Source organism: Ursus maritimus, unplaced genomic scaffold (genome assembly GCF_017311325.1).
Source record: "Ursus maritimus isolate PB19 unplaced genomic scaffold, ASM1731132v1 scaffold_10, whole genome shotgun sequence".
NCBI classification, from domain to species: domain Eukaryota; kingdom Metazoa; phylum Chordata; class Mammalia; order Carnivora; family Ursidae; genus Ursus; species Ursus maritimus.
This window is the reverse complement of record NW_024423344.1, coordinates 10,832,375-10,849,774: the sequence shown is the minus strand read 5'-3', so window position 1 is coordinate 10,849,774 and position 17,400 is coordinate 10,832,375. Positions and strand designations below refer to the sequence as shown.

The 17,400-nt window shown below is 49.4% G+C and overlaps 1 protein-coding gene across 2 annotated transcripts in view; it reads right to left on the bottom strand.

The window, feature by feature from the left end:
• Positions 1 to 1,483: 1,483 nt before the first annotated feature.
• LOC103664336 (arachidonate 5-lipoxygenase activating protein) overlaps positions 1,484 to 17,400 on the bottom strand; it is a 24,397-nt gene continuing 8,480 nt past the window's right edge. The window contains exons 3-6 of one of the 2 annotated variants that reach the window (XM_040621918.1): positions 12,276 to 12,346; positions 10,466 to 10,775; positions 8,174 to 8,255; positions 1,484 to 1,953 (exon numbers count right to left, since the gene is read on the bottom strand). In XM_040621918.1, the coding sequence (XP_040477852.1) occupies positions 1,852 to 1,953; positions 8,174 to 8,255; positions 10,466 to 10,775; positions 12,276 to 12,346 (565 nt within the window). In that variant the 3' untranslated portion in view covers positions 1,484 to 1,851. The remainder of the gene's footprint in view (positions 1,954 to 8,173; positions 8,256 to 10,465; positions 10,776 to 12,275; positions 12,347 to 17,400) is intronic. The other variant, XM_008692198.2, reaches the window with a different exon arrangement.

Genomic DNA, 17,400 nt, shown 5'->3' with positions numbered 1-17,400 from the left:
GGGGGTGTGGCCCCTGGATTTGCCCCATCCTTCCTGAGATTATGAGCTTCATGAGACTCAGATGGGGGTCAGGAGGACTCATCTATTATTACTGGTCACCTCCATTGAAAGCTGAGTCTTCATAAATTGACTCCCCTTGTAGGAGCTGCTTTCTTTCTGCCGTGTGTCCTGGACTCTTGACCACACCCCGCTATCTTCTAAATTGTACTCAATGCCAAGGGACACCACGTGTGACAGTGGTTGGACCACCATGAATCTATCCCCAATATGGAAAATGTCTCAACACACATACGTTATTAAATAACTGCCAGCCAGTGATTTATAAATTCATTCATTCACTTATCCATTCGTTCAATAACTGGGGCCTCCCGCAATGGGCCTGGCATTATCCTAGGCGCTGACACCGAGTTACAGCTCATGTTAAACTGAAATGATATGACGGGTGCTAACACGGTGTTAGCACATGGAGATACCAACCTAATCCTCACGGGGCATGTGGAGGATTCTTAAGGAAGTCAACAAAAGATTCTTTTTTTTTTTTTAAGATTTTATTTATTTATTTGACAGAGAGAGACAGCCAGCCAGCGAGAGAGGGAACACAAGCAGGGGGAGTGGGAGAGGAAGAAGCAGACTCCCAGCGTAGCAGGGAGCCCGACGTGGGGCTCGATCCCAGGACCCTGGGATCACAGCCCGAGCTGAAGGCAGATGCTTAACGACTGAGCCACCCAGGCGCCCCTCAACAAAAGATTCTTAAGGAAGTCTGTCTATAGGAAGGAAAGCATGGGGTTGGTTTTTTTTTTTTTTTTTTTGTCTTTTGGGGTTGTTTTTTATTTATTTATTTATTTTTTGCATTTCTCCACAATTTTTCTTTCAAGAAAACGCAGCTTAATCTCATAAAACTCACCCCCACTATCCTCTACAATATAGCACTCTACAGGACGTCTGTTTGAGTTCTAAAATAGCTTGAGGCAGGATGTCTGCTATGTGACAGTCTCCCAGCTTGGCACAGGAAAAGCAAAATAAATGGGACATCAGGGATATTCAAGAGCTAATGATTTAGTGGGGAAGGGTGACCCAAGCTCGTAATCACCTTTACATTGCACTACGGATTTGCCGCGGTGGAGATGTGCAGAGGGTGCCGTGGAAGGTCAAGAGGGCAACACGAGGCCAACCTGGAGATAGGAAAGGCTTCCTGGAAAAGGCCAGGCTTCAGTTGTGTCTCTTCTGGTTCTTTCTGGAGTGATATTTAGTTGCTCATTAAGAAACTTCAAATAATACATGAATATATAAGCCACAGAGTAAAACTCACCCCCAAATCTCTTCACCTCGAGATCGCCAGAGTTGACGTTTTGGTGAATGCCTTTCCAGGCGCATGTGTGTAAGGACAGTGTCCTTTCTATGATCATCATGGAGGTCAAGGAAAAGAGATTAGTTGTTCAAATGCAGCAGTAAACCCACAAAAGACTCACCCAGCAGCCTCACACATGTCTCGCATTTTATTTTAGGGACACGTCAATGTGGTCACGAAACATCTCAGAGAGCGGGATTAAGTCAAGAAACACACAGAATGGGTCTGAGTAAGAGAGATACGGGGCTGCTGCCATTCCAAGGGGTGGGGCGGACACAAAGTGAGTTTCTTCCAGGGAAAGCACGGTTAACTCGAGCTGTGGAGCCCAGACGGCCATTAGATTTACAGCTGTCTGAAGAGGAGCGACATCTTTGCAGGGGTTGAGTTATGACGACTCTCAGTATCGATGAGACTGAGCGCCGACCCCGCGTTCAGCGGACAGTCAGGGGATGAGAAGCAGAGGGGAGATGGTGGTGCTTACTGCCTTTATGTAGTTTTCGAAGTCACTTCCAAAAAAGAAGATGAGGTAATAGTTGAATATACCAGCAAGGGACATGAGGAACAGGAACAGTATGATTCGTTTCCCAAATATGTAGCCTGGCGTGCTGGAAGAGAAGGAAAACTGTTAGAAGCAGCAAAATGACAACCAACTTAACAAAAAAATGTTATCAACTTTGAGATACATGGGGTTTGAATTAGAATTCCTTTTACTCAGGAATGCTCCACTTCCTACGAAGAATGGGAGTGTCTCCGCTGTTACTCAACACTCAATATATTTCAAAACCAAGTCAAAAGAGCCTAGAGCCCAAACCCCATCATGGTTAGGGCTCTGCTGGACAGCTTCTCTGCGCTCTCCCGATTTCCCTGACGGCGTGAAGGTGGTGGGATCTGTCGGCCCGTCACCGGGCGTTCTGACAACAGGGTTCAGAACCCCATCGACTTGTCAGACCCCTTCTGTGGCTGTTCCGCTCCAGGAGTGCCTCGAAAACCGTGCTGGCAGCTGGAGCTAATGTGGGACCTAAGTACCTCCATGAGAGGGTGCTGGTTTCAATGAGCCAATAAGGCTGGTGGAATCTATAAGGTTCTTTGGCGTCTAAGAGTTCAGTCTCTAGTCCTGAGGTTGCTTGGGATTACCTCATGTTCCCGCTAACAAGAGCTGGGCCCCTTGCAATGGAATCAGGCTCTTACATGTTAAGAGAATGGAGGGAGGAGAGATGTTTTTAGTGCATTCATATTCCTCTCTGGAAGGCTCTATCCTGACCTGCTTAGGCAAATCAGCCAGCTGGGGTCAGGAGGCATTTCCCCAGGGATATGTGACCGCCTAATTGTGCGCCGCAGCTGCCCCGGCTTCCCTCCGCACACTCCTCCGTGACCGCTGGGGCTGGACCCATCTGTACCGCACTAGCATGTCCGGGAAGTCTGGCCACGTGGCTCGTTATGGCTGTTAGTAACGACCCCGGCGAGGGCACCCTCTGGCAATCAAGACCTCTCAACCCGAGCAGCCAGCTCAGCGAAACAGGTGAGTCGAAGCTGCTGAGCCCGGGTTTTGACATAATCAGGAGAGAGCAGGATTTGGCAGCCACAGGTTCGACATGAGAAATTGTATCTTTTGGAAACGGACCCCAAAGGTTCACACTGTAACTCCTAACTTTTCTACGCCAAGAGTCTGAAAACCATTCCACGGTGGACTATGTCCCTGCTACTCAACGTGTGGTCCACAGACCAGCAGCATCTGCTGGGAGCTCGTTAGCCAGGCAGTGTCTCACCCTCCCTGGGTTTACTGAATGGGAATCTGCGTTTGACAAGCCCCTCCGTGACCCCCAGGCCGTTAAAGTTTGAGCAGCACTGCTAGCCGCCCCTACCCTTGCTCCTTGGCCAGCTCTAGTCTTCTCTCCTTGGTTTCTTGTTGACTGTCATGCTCGTGACGTGAGACGTTCTATCTCTTTATTGGGGAAAAATATTTGGCTCCTAAAGGGAACATTATGGGGTGAATTGTGTCTCCCCACCAAATCCGTATGTTGAAGTCCTCGCCCCAACACCTCAGGACATGACTGCATTTAGAAACAGAGTCTCTACAGAGGCAACTGAGGTAAAATGTGATCACCCAGGGGGACCCTGACTCAATATGACCGGTGTCCTTACAAGAAGAGAAGGTCTGGACACAGACACACAGACGGAAGACCATGTGGGGACACAGGGCAAAGACGGCCATCTACGAGCCAAGGGAGAGGCCTCAGGAGAAAACAAGGCAGCCAACACCCTGATCTCAGATTTCTAACCTCCAGAACAGTGAGACAATCCATTTCTGTTGTCTGAGCCCCCCTCCTCGTCTGTGGTACTCAATTATAGTGTCCCTGGCAGACAAATACAGACAGTTACCTGCTAATGCCGATAAGGAAGTCACAGCGTCTAAGTAAGGGATATTTTTTAGCCGGAGAACAGAGGGCTCAGAGAAATTAAATTGTGAAAAGTCAAATATTGTGGTGGCTCAGATTTATCACATGAATGAGGCCACCATATGCTCATTACAGAAACAAGAAAAAGTGATTTGCAAAGCTGTTTCAGAACGTGCTCGAGATAAATCTGTGGTGAGGGATGAAATGGCAGTGCCTGCTGCTGAAATTGTGCAGTGCTTGACTTCGGGCAGCATTTTTCAAAGGCCCCGACGAGGCAGATCGCCCCAAGGAGACGGCTGTGTGGTGCCTTCACTCCTCCTAGGCCGTGTGAGGGGCGTGGGAGGCCGGAGCTCAGCCTTGCCCATCGCCGGCTCGGCTAAGGGTGAAGCAGGTCCCCAGAGCGGCACTTCATCAGCTTCCTCTTTCCGTCTGTCAGGCTTGGAGATGCGCTATGACCCTGGGAGGTGGGCCTGGAAGGACCTGCCCCAGGCTCCGGCGCAGCCACGGAGAGTGCAGAAGGAAGAGCCGGCCACATGCTGCCTAATTGCACGCTGAAACTCAAGGCATGTCTTTCATTGTTTCTAGAAGTTGTTCCATAGTTCTCTCTAAATGGGGCCGGAAAGGTCAGAATTAAATGAAAGCGCTTGAGGGAGCAGGTGAATTATATCTGTGACTTCACTGAGTCCCCAGACCGACACTGCAGCGTTGTTAACCTATTTTCCAGCTGGGAAAACTGAGGTCACACAGCCAAGAAGAGGCAGAGTGGGAATTCAAACCTGTCTGTGTGAGGCCACAGTCCTGTTCCTTCTGCCTTCCTCAGGGCTCCTTTGGGCTTCTGAGACTAGGATTTTGTGGCTAGTTTTGAAACAAATGTACCCCCTCTTCCGACACACACACACACAACATGAAACCTACAGGAAGACATCAAGGAGGCCTTATGACAAACAATTTCCTCTCAGATGTGCCTACAACTTGGAGGAAGAGGAAGTCACACATCTCACTGTGATGGGAGACAGGTGAGCCCAGGCATCAAGGCACCTAAGCCCCGGCCCAGCTCTCTGTCATGTGGCCTTGGGCAAGTTGCTGACCCTCCCTGCCTCACACACAAAATATATGCAAACTGTGGGGAGGAAAAGAGAACTTTATGGTCCCTTCTGGCTTCCAAATTCTGTTCTTTTCAATAAAGAAATACCGCTTTAAACCTGGTAACTTCTAAAGGGAATAAAACTGTAAGGCCCATGACAGCAAGACAGTGTTCCTTTGTTCACCCACAGATCTCCAGTAACTCAGGCCCTCCGGACATTTGTGTCAAATGAATCGCTCTTAGAAAAGAGGCATGAACAGCCTTCAGTGATTCCCGAAGTGTGTGTAGAAGTTGTGAAAATGCGTGTTCCCCGGACTCCCACTCCAGAGATTCCAATTCCATAACTTCAGGGTGGGGCCCAGGAATCTGTATTTTTAACAAGCACCCCAGGCAATTCTGGTGTCATGGGTTGGTAGGTTTCACTTTAGAAACACCAGCCTTGATACCCCTAGACTCACCCCCGGAGTCTAACTCTGATGAAGTAACCCAATGGTCCACATTTGAGGAGGGGGTGGGGAGAGATTCTAAAATGCTGACCCTAAAGGGAAAATGACTAAGAGACACCAGGACTTTTGAAAACTGTGCCCATAATTATTTCTATAGGTTTAGTATTTTGGGCCCGGCCCCTGACTCTAGCAGCCCCCAGGCCTCCTTGAGGGCGAGGGCTCTGTCATGTTTATTGTCATCTCAGCAACTGACTCAGTACCTCGCTGGGGGCAGGTGGTCAGTAAGTATTTTTGGACTCCATGGATGGGGAGTGAATGAGGAGTGAGTGAGCAACCAGGGGAAGGTAGAGTTGGTTAACCTGAGTTCATTGGTCTCAAGAGTTGCCAATCTTTGCCTGTCCACCCCTGGGTTGAGAACTTAAATTGCAGAGGGGAATTTAGTAGGAGTTCCAACAGGGAACAGGCTCTGAGAAGGGAAGAGAGGGCAGCCCAGTGTCAGCCAGGAAGGAAGATGATAAAAGGCAAGTAGTCTTATAATGCCAATCGCCGCTGAGTTTGGGCCAGATAGTAGCTTAGAATGAAAGGGGAAGAAACTAAAATTCATTCTTAATGGCATGTAGAGATGCTACAAACTACCTAATCAAGACAGGGAGAAAGGGGTCGGGGAGTAGGATAAGAGCCATTCACTTCTAGGGGGGACAAAAGAGGGGGCTACAAAATCCCCAAAGGGGAGATACATCAAGGAATGTCATGCCTCCCCACTGGACCAAAAAGGACACTAGAACTTCTGATGTGGTTTGGGGCCAAAGCAACTTCTGCAGAGGAGCCAAAGAACTGAGAGCCCAAGGGAGAAATTCCTGGAAGGGTCTCCCTGAGCAGTATCTTCCTCTGTTGGTAAGCCCAAGAAATAAGCAGATCCCAAAGACATGGGGCCACGAAAGCATCTGCGAGTCCAAGTGTGACATGGTCCAGGGACAGCGGTGGACATCCACAGTGGGATCCACAGTGGAAGGGTATTAGCACATAGTTTCTAGAAGGCAGAATTGAAAATCCTCTTGGACCCAGCCACAGAGGCCCCCAGGCGTATCCCCACCTCCAGCTATATTTTGGTCTGGATTAGGATTAGACATTTCATCTCGTAGGTTGCACTTCTGTTGATGGCAATAGCTCAGAACCCTGTATTCGGAAGTACTGTGAGTCCGTGTTTGGTCTCAGCAGGAAAGAGCACCATGATGGATTAGTAATGAAGGCTGTGGACGCAGGAGAGGTGAGAAGACTCCAACACAGCACAGACAGGGGTACAGGGGCTTCTCGCCTGCCTCTCCTGGGGGACGCCAGGCCAGGATTTAAGAGGTTAGGCCAATTACATTTCTACGAGGTCTGGGGAAATCGAATAGTTTTAAGATTTTTAAGTCTCTATCTTATTATTTTTGCCACCTCGGTTCGTTCCCTAGCAGTGATTACCTTGAAAATGAAAAGGGCCTGTGGGTAAATGAGCACGTTCTGTCATGCTCCACAGACTGTCTTAGAACTAAAACAACTTTAAGATCTCAGGCAAGTGGTGACAGACGAAGAGAACAGTGCCTGGGCCAACCCCCTGAGACTTTGGGGAGGAAGACAGGGAGGCCCAGGGAGGCAGCCCAAGAGAGCAGAAGCCCCCGATTTCACTGATAGACAGTCCACCTCCCCTCCACCTCTTGACAACAGGTGCTCTCCTGGGGAAAGGCAGAATAGAGGTTTTCCAGGATGGAAGAGGGTAAAGAACGTCATTTATGACAGTGCTGATAAGGATAAGAGACATAATGGAATTGTGGTTTTCGAGGATAAATACGAACGCCACTAGAGAGGCATGAAGAAGAGACGAGCACTGGAAGGAATGGCTGGAAGGGGAGTCGCCCTCCCAGATGCCGCTCACCATCAAGCCCCCCTCACCAGCACCCACCTCCCCCCCCCCCCAGCCATTTAGCTTCACAGGCTCCCAAGGTCCCCAGATGTTAGTGCTTTCACCTGCCGACCTCGCGGGACGTCAGAGCCTTTGTCACCGCGGAAGGATGCTCTCTGAGCGGAGAGCCCATTAGCCACGAGAGAAGGGTGCTATTGTGAGAGAGAGAGGGATGGGAAACCAGACAAGGGAGAGAAATGGGGGGGAAGGCTGGCGTCCGTGCAGGGGCAGGAACCTCCCAGAACTGGAGAGAACCAGCCTGGCTCCTGGAGCCCTCCTGGTACATTAGGAATTCTAAGGAACTGATGGCAGACTAGAACTCGAACGTTTCTTCTGTAAGTATCCTCATTTATTTTATGAACATCCCGACTTCCCAAGCCGGGAAAGTACATCACTGCCGTCTGCAGCTCTCCGTCTGGCGGCATCTATAAGCGATGCGCCGGGGACGCTCTTCACAGACTCCATCCTTTGCCTGTGAGGGCAGCCTGTTTTGGCAACATTCTTCCTGCTGGTCCCTGGAAGGTCGGTTACTCAAGAGAACTTAGCACAAGGTGCAAGCGTTAGCTCTCGTTTCTTTAGGCAAACAATAAAATGTTTCACTCACCGGAGACCTTGAGAAGCCAGACACAGAAAGTCATTCAAGGCCCAGACTCCGAAGGGTGGGAGTAGAGGGTGTGGGGTTGCAAGAATGTGCAGCACGTGGCATTAAAGCATCCTTTGTGAGCCCAACGCCATGTGGAGGAGTTGGTTACGGGGCACACGAGTCAAGTCCCCCAGCTGCATTTGCAGAGCCCACAAAGTTCAGGGGGTAAAGGATGAGGGATACTAGTGAGCCTTCCCCCTCCAGCCCCAAGTGAGCCCCCAGAGGCTTCAATCTTAGGCAGAATGTGGTTGGGAGCGATCGCCATTCTTGTTCAAAAAGCACGACTCGCACCCCAAACAGTCCCCTTGGCCTACCTCTGAGTCCTCTCCCCTAGGTAGCCCACGAAGTACTTCTGCCTCACGAGCAAGTACATCAGTCCGGCAAAGGCAGCGGGAACTAAACGGAGAAAAGGAGATGCCCGTGTGAGTTTCACAGATGCCAGAACATGCCAAGTTAACACAATACTAACGCGGTCACTGTGCAACTAATGTTGGCTGCAAATCTAGCAGAGGCCTCAGGTTCAGGCAGTCGGGGCTGATGGAACTTCAGAAAAAAGCCTAGGGCTGGCAGAAACCTAGATGTTTGATGATAGTACTGTTACTTTCCATTGGCCTCACGGTACAGTTTACCAAGTGTTTTCCTGCCTGTCATCTAATTTGAATCCCTCCCACGTGACCAGTATCATCTTTTCTATTCCGGATGTGACAACTGGGGCTCGAATTGGGTAGGTGGGTGTGGTCCAGCGCAGAGGCTGGGGGAGCCAGACCTGAACCCCAAGCCCAGCTCTAGGCTGGCTTTCTTAAAAACATACCCTTCCCCTCTGGGCCTCCAGGCAGTTCAATGCTCAACCTTTTCTGAACAATTGCTGCTGATTCAGAAAAGATCTCTAGGGAGGGGCAAAAGAAAAGGACTGCGCCAGGGGGGCGCAGTCCATTGAGCACCCGACTCTTGATTTTGGCTCAGGTCGTGATATCGGATTGTGAGATTGAGCCCCGTGTTGGGCTCCAAGTTCAGGAGGGAGTTTGCCTGAGATGCTCTCTCTCCCTCTGCCCCTCCCCCGCTTGCGTGCACTTGCTCTCTCTCTCCCTCTCTCTCTCTCAAATAAATAATAAATCTTTGGGGGGTGGATCTCTAGGGAGGAAGACTCCTTTTGCCTTCTTGCCCTGTGAGTAACAGCCGTGAGCAGCAGGAGTCCCGAACCTTGGAGCTGAGAGTTAGAAAACCCAACCCCACGAGAACTATTATGATCAGGAGCTAATACTTCACTCATCCTGCATCTGGACAAAGGGCTGATTGTGGCTTTCCTACCTACCAGGAATAATCGTGGGGGTGAAAGAGGTGCTGGGGTATAAAAGCACTCTGGGGGCGCCTGGGTGGCACAGTGGTTAAGCGTCTGCCTTCGGCTCAGGGCGTGATCCCGGCGTTATGGAAAAATAAATAAAATCTTTTTAAAAAAATAAAATAAAATAAAAATAAAAGCACTCCGAAGGCTTCCGGCGTTGTTCCAATGCCGATAACTGCGTTGACAGGGCACTTTTTATATGTCAGGCACTGCCCCAGGCACTTTGGGTACTTGGGTCTCCAACCCTCCCAGCCGCCTGCTGAAGAGCACATTACTGTCCCCATTTGGCAGATGAGGAAATTGAGGCTCAAGGAAGTCAGTTTGCCCAGAGTCACTTACCAGACCAAAAGACCCACGCGGACAGCCGTCTCTGGCCAGCCATCCCCTCTGTGCTTGCCATAGTGCCTGGCACACACTGGCTCTCAAAAATTATTTCTCAAATGAACTTATAAAAGTCAGGAGACCCAAGGAAAAGGTTGTGAAAAAGAAAACCACAGGTCCAAAATGGCCTCACTTAGGCCAAGGCCCCAAACCAGGGCTTAATCCCTAATCTAACTGCCATTTCAACTTCCCCCAGAAATGTGGTCTTAACCTGCAGTCAGGAATGTTCTGATGGGAGCCAATGAAGTAATAGGCCACGTGGGCCCTCTCCTTCCTTCAAAGGAAGATGAGGTAATCTGCAAGATAAAACCCCCACTCCTCCTTCCCCTACGGGAAAGAAACCTTGCCTGGAACCATCCTTTTCTTTTGCTATGGACTTTCTTGCCCCGCCCTCCTTCCTATAAAAACCTTCCATTTTGTGCAACCCCTGGGAGCTCCCCTCTGCTTGCGAGGCGGGATGCTGCCAGATTCATGAATCCTTTGATAAAGCCAGTTAGATCTTCAGAGTCACTTGGTTGAATTTTATTTTTTAACAAGGTGGAATTTGAAACCAGGTTTGTATAATTTCAAAACTGTATTGCGACCGCCAGCCGCATCCATGATAACATCTACTGGGCTTCTGTTGTTAGGCCGGACTGGATGAAATGGCCATTTCTGTGGGTCCTAAACAGTCAGGCATCGGCAGTTGGGTGAGGTTCTAGCTGATTTATGTCAGGGGCTTTATGCCCACTCTCTCGCTTAATCATCCCGGGAACTTGATTATTCCTGCTTTACAAATGGGGACACTGACGCACTCTGCCTTGCCTCCCCAAATCCTAGTGTCACGTGCCAGGTAAGAAAACCAAAGCACAAAAGACACTGCTTGTGAGGTTCACACTATTACCTGAAGGTCACAGAACTGTCATTGTTCACAGTCTGCCCCGGACGAAGTCTTTCCTGGTTTGTCCCAGCTGGACGGCTCCGCTCTAACTTACCGCCCGTCTCTCTCAATGGGCAGCTAAACGGAACAAGAGCTGACGGAGTCAGGGGTGGAAAACGGCTGTGCTCACTGCCCCTCCTGCAGAGAACGGTGTGTGCCTCGTGCACCCAGGCTGCTCGGAACAGCAGGAGGGGCACAGTGGGTTCGAATCTGGACTCGAAAATTCTGAGGTTTGGGCAAACCGCTTGTCCTTCTGGGACTTGGGCTCCTGTTCCTGTAAAGTGAAGGATCTGGGCTAGAATGATCGCTGAGGTTCCTTTTGACTAAAAAAATTCAGTAATTTACTATAGTCATAAGGAATGACGATGATTAAAGAGGGTTTACTGACACTTTGGTCCCCTAACGATGCCAACATTTGTTTTGGCTGAAATGCGTGGTTTCCAGGGCTCCAACCCACCTTCCCACTCCCTGTGTATTTATCTAGCTAGAACAACTCGAGATTCATCTCTATCAAGTATCATCTAAGACATAAAAGGAATCATAACTCCTCATATAAGCATAGTTTGACTTGATTTTTCAAGTTATGCCAGACGTGTTTCTCATTTCACTCAGGATAGATAGTGGTAAATAAATAGTGAGTAATGACAGCCTTATGGAGCACAGAAGGAGGCCACATGGTGTCCCTGAAGGAGTTTCTGCGGCCATCCCTCACCTCTGTTCCCTGTCACTGCACCTGATTCTTTTCCTTTCTGGAACTTCTCACTCTCGGCAATAATCTATCCATTCGTGTCTTCCCTGTGGTTCATCTCACCAAGCGTTGTGTGCTCACTGCCATCTCTTTATTTATCACCGTGTTTCCAAGCGCGGGGCTTGCCGCATAGTAGGTGTTCAATGGATATGCAGCAGATCCATGAATAATGTGGAAAGATACTCGTGAAAAATCCAGGATTTAGCCCAGAAAGACCTGGACTCTCATCCTGGCTCTGCGTTCACCTGCTGAGAAACCTCGAACAAGTTACCTTATCTCCCTGAACCAAAGTGTCCTCAAAGATACCAGAGGGAGATAATACCCCTCTACCTCCTCTATGAGGTAGGAGAAGATGCTGAGGATTACTTAGCCCCTCGGAGGACACCAGTGGCCTTTTCTTAGGTACGCACCCTGCGGGGCCACGGCGTGGAAGCCGGCCAAGTCATGCCAAGCCTCCACCAGGCACCATGCCAAGCTCCAAAGGGGACCAACACACAGGACTCTGGTTTCCATTTCATTTTAAATCGACTCTGGGAGTCAGCCTGCTGAGGTCGGGGCTGTGGGCTACTGATAACCCGGGAGAAGGCTGGAGACCTGGAATCCAGCCCGTGGCTCTGCAGACACCCGCCCGACGGAGGACCGCCACACTGGGAGCTTATTAGCCTCAGCACCAAGTGAAAGCGGGCCCAGAATAGATCCCTCAGGCGCTCTCATTTATAATGCCCTTGTATCGGAGCGAACACTGCTTAAGGATTCTGAGTCACATTTAGCCTTAAACCACCCTTGTCAGTGCCGCAGCTCTCAACCAGCCACCGGGGAGCAAGCATTAGCAATGCATTATCGCACCCGCTCCACCCGGGCCCAGAGCACGCCTGAAACACGACCTCCCGGGGGTTCTCACCTCTCTGGGGCTTCACAGAGCCGAGCTGGAGGTCAAGCAAAGTCTTTTCAACAAAAAGCCTGCACTTGAACCCTCTCAAGACGCACGTTTCAGAAAGAGAACACACAGAGATAAGCCCGAGTTACCTTGGCTGCAGAGAAGCCCCGCACTCCAGAGCACAACAAGGAAAGTGGGGTACGCGTCTACGCAGTTCTGGCTGTAGAATAGAAGTAATAATAATTAGGAGAAGAAAAATCAGTCAGAAAACATGTTACTGCAGCATAGTCTGAAAATCACCTGAAACCCCAAATTGATAATCACCATCACGCGTAAGGCACAAACTCCATTCATAATTCCACTTACATCTACCAATAAGACACGGCTGCCCCATCAGAAATAAGCAGTGGTACGAAGCAAACACACGTTAAGAATCCATTCACTCCCTTCCTCGGCGAAGCCAATAGGAGACTTGGTTTCTTGATGGATTCATTTTGGCAGGGTTCCTGCCCCTGGCTGTGCCAAAGTACTTCTTGGAATTGAAAAGTGAGCAACACAGACAGCAGGGTTGTGGCAGCTGTCAGGATGAGGGGGAGGGTAGCCCAACTCAGGAAACCTTTGTCTGCTGCACAAGTCAGCTCAGACCCACAGGCTGGGCTGGGGAGTGAAAGGTGAGCTTCAAGCATTACAGGAACCACGGTTGACTCAGAAAAGCTGATGCTCAGAAAGGTCTCTTGCTGGTAGCGTGATCGCAGCGTGCAGGGTTCAGTCCTGTGGAGGGGCTCCAGGCTCACACCAGCCATCGTGCTGGTGTCTTACACCCTTGGTCTCCTGTAAACTCACCGAGGTCCCGAGAAGGTGCAGGGGTGACTACACGCGTTTTCTATGGCTGCTGGAACCAACTCAGTGGCTTCGAACAACACAAATCGCGTGAAGGTCAGAAGTCCAAAATGGGTCTCGCTGGGTGCAATCAAGGTGTGTCCGCACAGCTGCAATCCTGCTGGAGACGCCAGCCAAGAACCCGCTTCCTTGCCTTTCTCAGCTTCTAGGGATCGCCTGCATGCCTTCGCTTGTGGCCCCCTGCCAATCTCAAAGGCAGCGACGGACTGTTCAAGTCTTCCTGACACCGACTTTTCTGCCTCCTGCCACATTTAAAGAACCCTTGTGATTACATCGGGGTCTACCCAGATAATCCAGAATACTGTCTTGATTTCAAGGTCAGCTGGTTAGCAAACTTAATTCCTTCTTGCCATGTAATAGAACATATTCTTGGGCTCCCAGGGTTGGGGTGTGAACGTGTTTGGGAGCCTTTGATTCAGCCTCCCGCAGCTACTCTCATTTTCACACGAGAAACTGAGGCTTGGAGAAGCTGAGTATTCCTGCTCGGCAACACCGAGCGACGGAGTAGCAAAGCCAGGATTTGCATCCTGGGCAGTCCAACTCTAAAACCAGATCTGTTACCTCTTTGACTACGCTAAATAAATAGCGAGTGTCCTCTTGAGAAGCGTAGAGTCTAGATCAGGACAACCAATATACACGTCCACAGAAAAACGACCTTACAAGACGTGGAAGCATGAAAGGATGGGAGGGCAAAGCAACAGAGTGGAAAGCGCACGTGACCAGGATTTGGTCCCTGCCCTGACATCCAGCAGCTGTTTGTCAATGGCAAAGCAATCACTTTGGACTTAGTTTCCTTACCTGAAAAACTAAGAGACTAATAGCAACTCTAAGATCCACATAAACTCTAAGAGTTAATGCTGTAATGAGGTGGTCCCTGGATCAGCAGCATCAGAGGCACCTGGGAACTTGCTAGAACTGCAGATGTTAATGCCCATCTCAGACCCACAGAATTAAGCCCTCCAGGGGTGGGGCCTGGCGATCGTGTTTTAACAAGCCCCTCCAGGTGACTCTGAAACATGCTCACGTTTGCAAACCATTGGTCTACTGTAATTCAAACTGTACAGGTGAAAGCAAAGACGCAGTATGCAAAATGTATTCAGCCTTTTATCCAAATTCCTTCCTTGGTGTCCTTCATCGGGATCCTTCTTGATCTGGTTCTCATGCTTTTCCTCCTAAATCAGCTACGAACTCTTGTTCAGACCGATAGCGTCTCAGGCCTCACTGGTAACCCTGAGAACTCTGGAATGACCAGCCCTTGGTCCATCAACTGCAGAGAACTCAGAGAGGACGGGCTGTGTCTCTGGCCACAGGAAGCTTCATGTGCCTCTGATGATCAAAATATCCTCTATTGGAGAAGTCGATGAAATTAAAGGTAAGGAAGCAGTACTCTATCCTGAGCTACAGGCACAGGGGAGAGGGCAGAGCTCTGCAGACCTTCCAGGTGCCCAGCGGGTTCACCGTGTCTAGTGGATACAGTAGGAACTCTGAAGGGCGGGAGGCAGAACGAATTTATTATTTGGGGTGAAGTACTGAGTGAATAAACAGGTCCTATGTACAGCTACGGAGCACGAGCATCGTTATCTATTCTTACATGTCAGAGGCACAAAACCACAGCCTTGGGACTCAGCATGTGATCCATTTCCCAGTTCAAGAAAAAGTGGGAGGACATCCCTTGCTTGACTGAATAATGTTCTACGTCTGATGGTACCTAATCCCTGATGCTCTCGCAGTTTGAAAATTTATTAATACCAAGATCTCCCCTGCTCCTTCTCATTCTCATGCTTCTGTTTTTGTTTGTTTTTAAGTACTGGTTTCGTCTGGGTGATGCAAAATTTTAAAAAAATTCTTAATTATCTAAGGAATTTGCTCATTCAAGAGAATGGTATAGTAATGTGACATTGAATTGGTCATTCAATCATTCTTCCTATTGTCTTAAGTCACCTTGGTCCCCAATAAAAATGGTCTGTCTGGAGTTAAATGAAACTCTCCCAACTTTAAGAGAACAGGCTCCTTCTCTGGTTTTCCAGAATATACCCAGAATCCTGCCCCTCGCTCTGGCTCAAGCCAGTCCTTCTCTGCTCCAGGATCTCTGACACGTCTTCTCCCCACAGCTCCACGAAAGATGCCCCTCCTTGACAGAGGGCCGCGGCTGGGTCGAATTCAAGTAGCCTTGGTCAATGACGCGGCTGTCTCTTGAGATGGAGCCTGGCGAACGCTCACATGGTCTTTATGGTCACAAAGCCTCTAGACGTCTAGTCAGCCGCTGTGTGAGCATGGGTACATTTCCTAGCCTCGCTGAGCCTTGGTTTTCCTCATCTATAAGAGGTGAGTGGAGACATCAGTAATTACTGTCCTGGCTCGTGAAAATAAAATGAGATAAAGCCGTGTCTGACTCATAACAAGCTTCCAATAAATGGTGGCTATTACTGTTCTAGAGTCTTCCTTCTTAAATCCCCAGTGGAAATGTCTTTTCTGCTGACAAGTTAGCATTATTCCAAATTTTCTTTTGTGGGGAGTTTTGTACCATTTTTTTTCTGCAAGACAAAACTGACAAACCCGTCTTGGCTCTCACTTCTTGCGGTCCAATTCGGAGGTGCTTGCCAGGTTGGTCGACAATTCGCTGTGCCGCGTTCCATCTGATGCATTACACTATCAATGTTTTCACGGAGAAAAGGACTCGTGTTTTCCCTCTTGTTTTTCTCTACCTCTGGGAATCAGATACAGAAGTACTTACACAGTGTTTTGTTAGTTTGGATTAACTTAAGTAAATATCACTAACAATAGTAATAGTATCACTACTAACCAATAGGATTAATGTAGATCTATTACCTTCAAATTATGTACGAGTCCACCCCACTGAGGAGTGAGCGTGAAGTGGATTTTGAGAAGTGCAGGGGAGAAAGGACATTAGGGTGGCGTTTCCCAAAATGCATTTTGTGAAACACTAAACCCTTGATATGCTTTGCAAAAAGAAAAAAAAGGAGGGGGTGTGGATCTGTAGTTAAAAAAAAGATTTCCCTTTCTTGGAGAACCAAGAATCATAATGTTCCTCGGTCCATTAAAAGTTCCCAAAAGTCTTTCTGTCCAGAACTTTTTCTTCTCTGTGACTTGTGTTATCAGCCCACGAACTTGTAATCTACGGAACACACGTCAGAAATTTACATTTCTCCATTGCAACCTGCGCTTACCTGCACTCCTGGGGAAGAATCTTTGGCCAGTTAACTGAGCTTGTCCTCCAGAAACCAAACTTTGTTCTAGCTGTGCTCCTCATTTGGGAACAGGGCTTTGAATTATGTTTTATACACATGAACGGAGAGTCAAGGTCAAGATTCTTTTTGTCTCTCAAACCCTGACTCAGTTCTGCCCTGGTGGGTAGTGGGTGATGGAAAAGACCATTAACCGAGGCCAGGTTGGAGCTGATGGGCCACACCTCGCTGCAAGGTCGGTGTATCAACTGCCCCCAAACCTGGAACCATCTGGATCCATCAGCAGTCATATTTTGTGCTGAAAAATAAGCATCAGGCTTTTCAATCCACCAGCGTCATTTATCCTGTTATGCTAGTTTCTCTTGGTAGCCGTGGTCTGGAAACATTTATGATCTCACACCCCATCAACCAGAAGATTTGATCACACAACCCTGTGGCAGGTTTAAGACACACTCTGCTTTCAACCTGTGTATTAAACATGAGTAAAGCTTAATTTCTTAGTTTTTAGTTACCAAGATTAAATACGCGTTCTTTTCTTTTTGCAAATCCATGGCTCAACCTGCACCCTCTTGGGTGCTTTTGGAGGCCCCTGGGGAAGCTACCGCTGGAGGAGAAACCGCTGGACCAACACAGCCTCCCGGCGGACACAAGCAAACTGGGTGCCGCCCGTCTCGCCGGCACGCAGTAGCCTGCAGCCCTGATCTTTCCGTCCTTCTATCAGCCACCGCAGGCACCAGACCGCTTGTTGTTAGCTGGCTCAGGGAGGAAGTGGTCTCAGTAACAGAACCACAGCAGTGCCTGGGCAACCTTCGTCTAACAGAAAATTCTCCTTTTCTCCCCCTGAGTTCTTACCTCCCCACAGCTCCCTCTCCTCCTCATTCTTCTCGCTCTCCTTTCCCAGAGGTCAAGAGGTACAGACGCGTGGGTTTGGAGAGCTGGGCTGCAGCGACCACACCAAGGAGACCCCCCCGGGCAGCAAGAATGTCCCACCACTCTCCTCTGGCCCCTTCTTCCAGCAGGAACCCTACACCATTGCAGAACTTCCAGACCGCCCTTCCAAATGACGCAGTGCCACCGCCACCAAAGGGCACTTCTGCAATCTGGGGGCTGGCCCGGGGGGCCAGCTGTGAGCACAGAGCGAGCCCACGCCTGGGGCAAATGGCAGAAA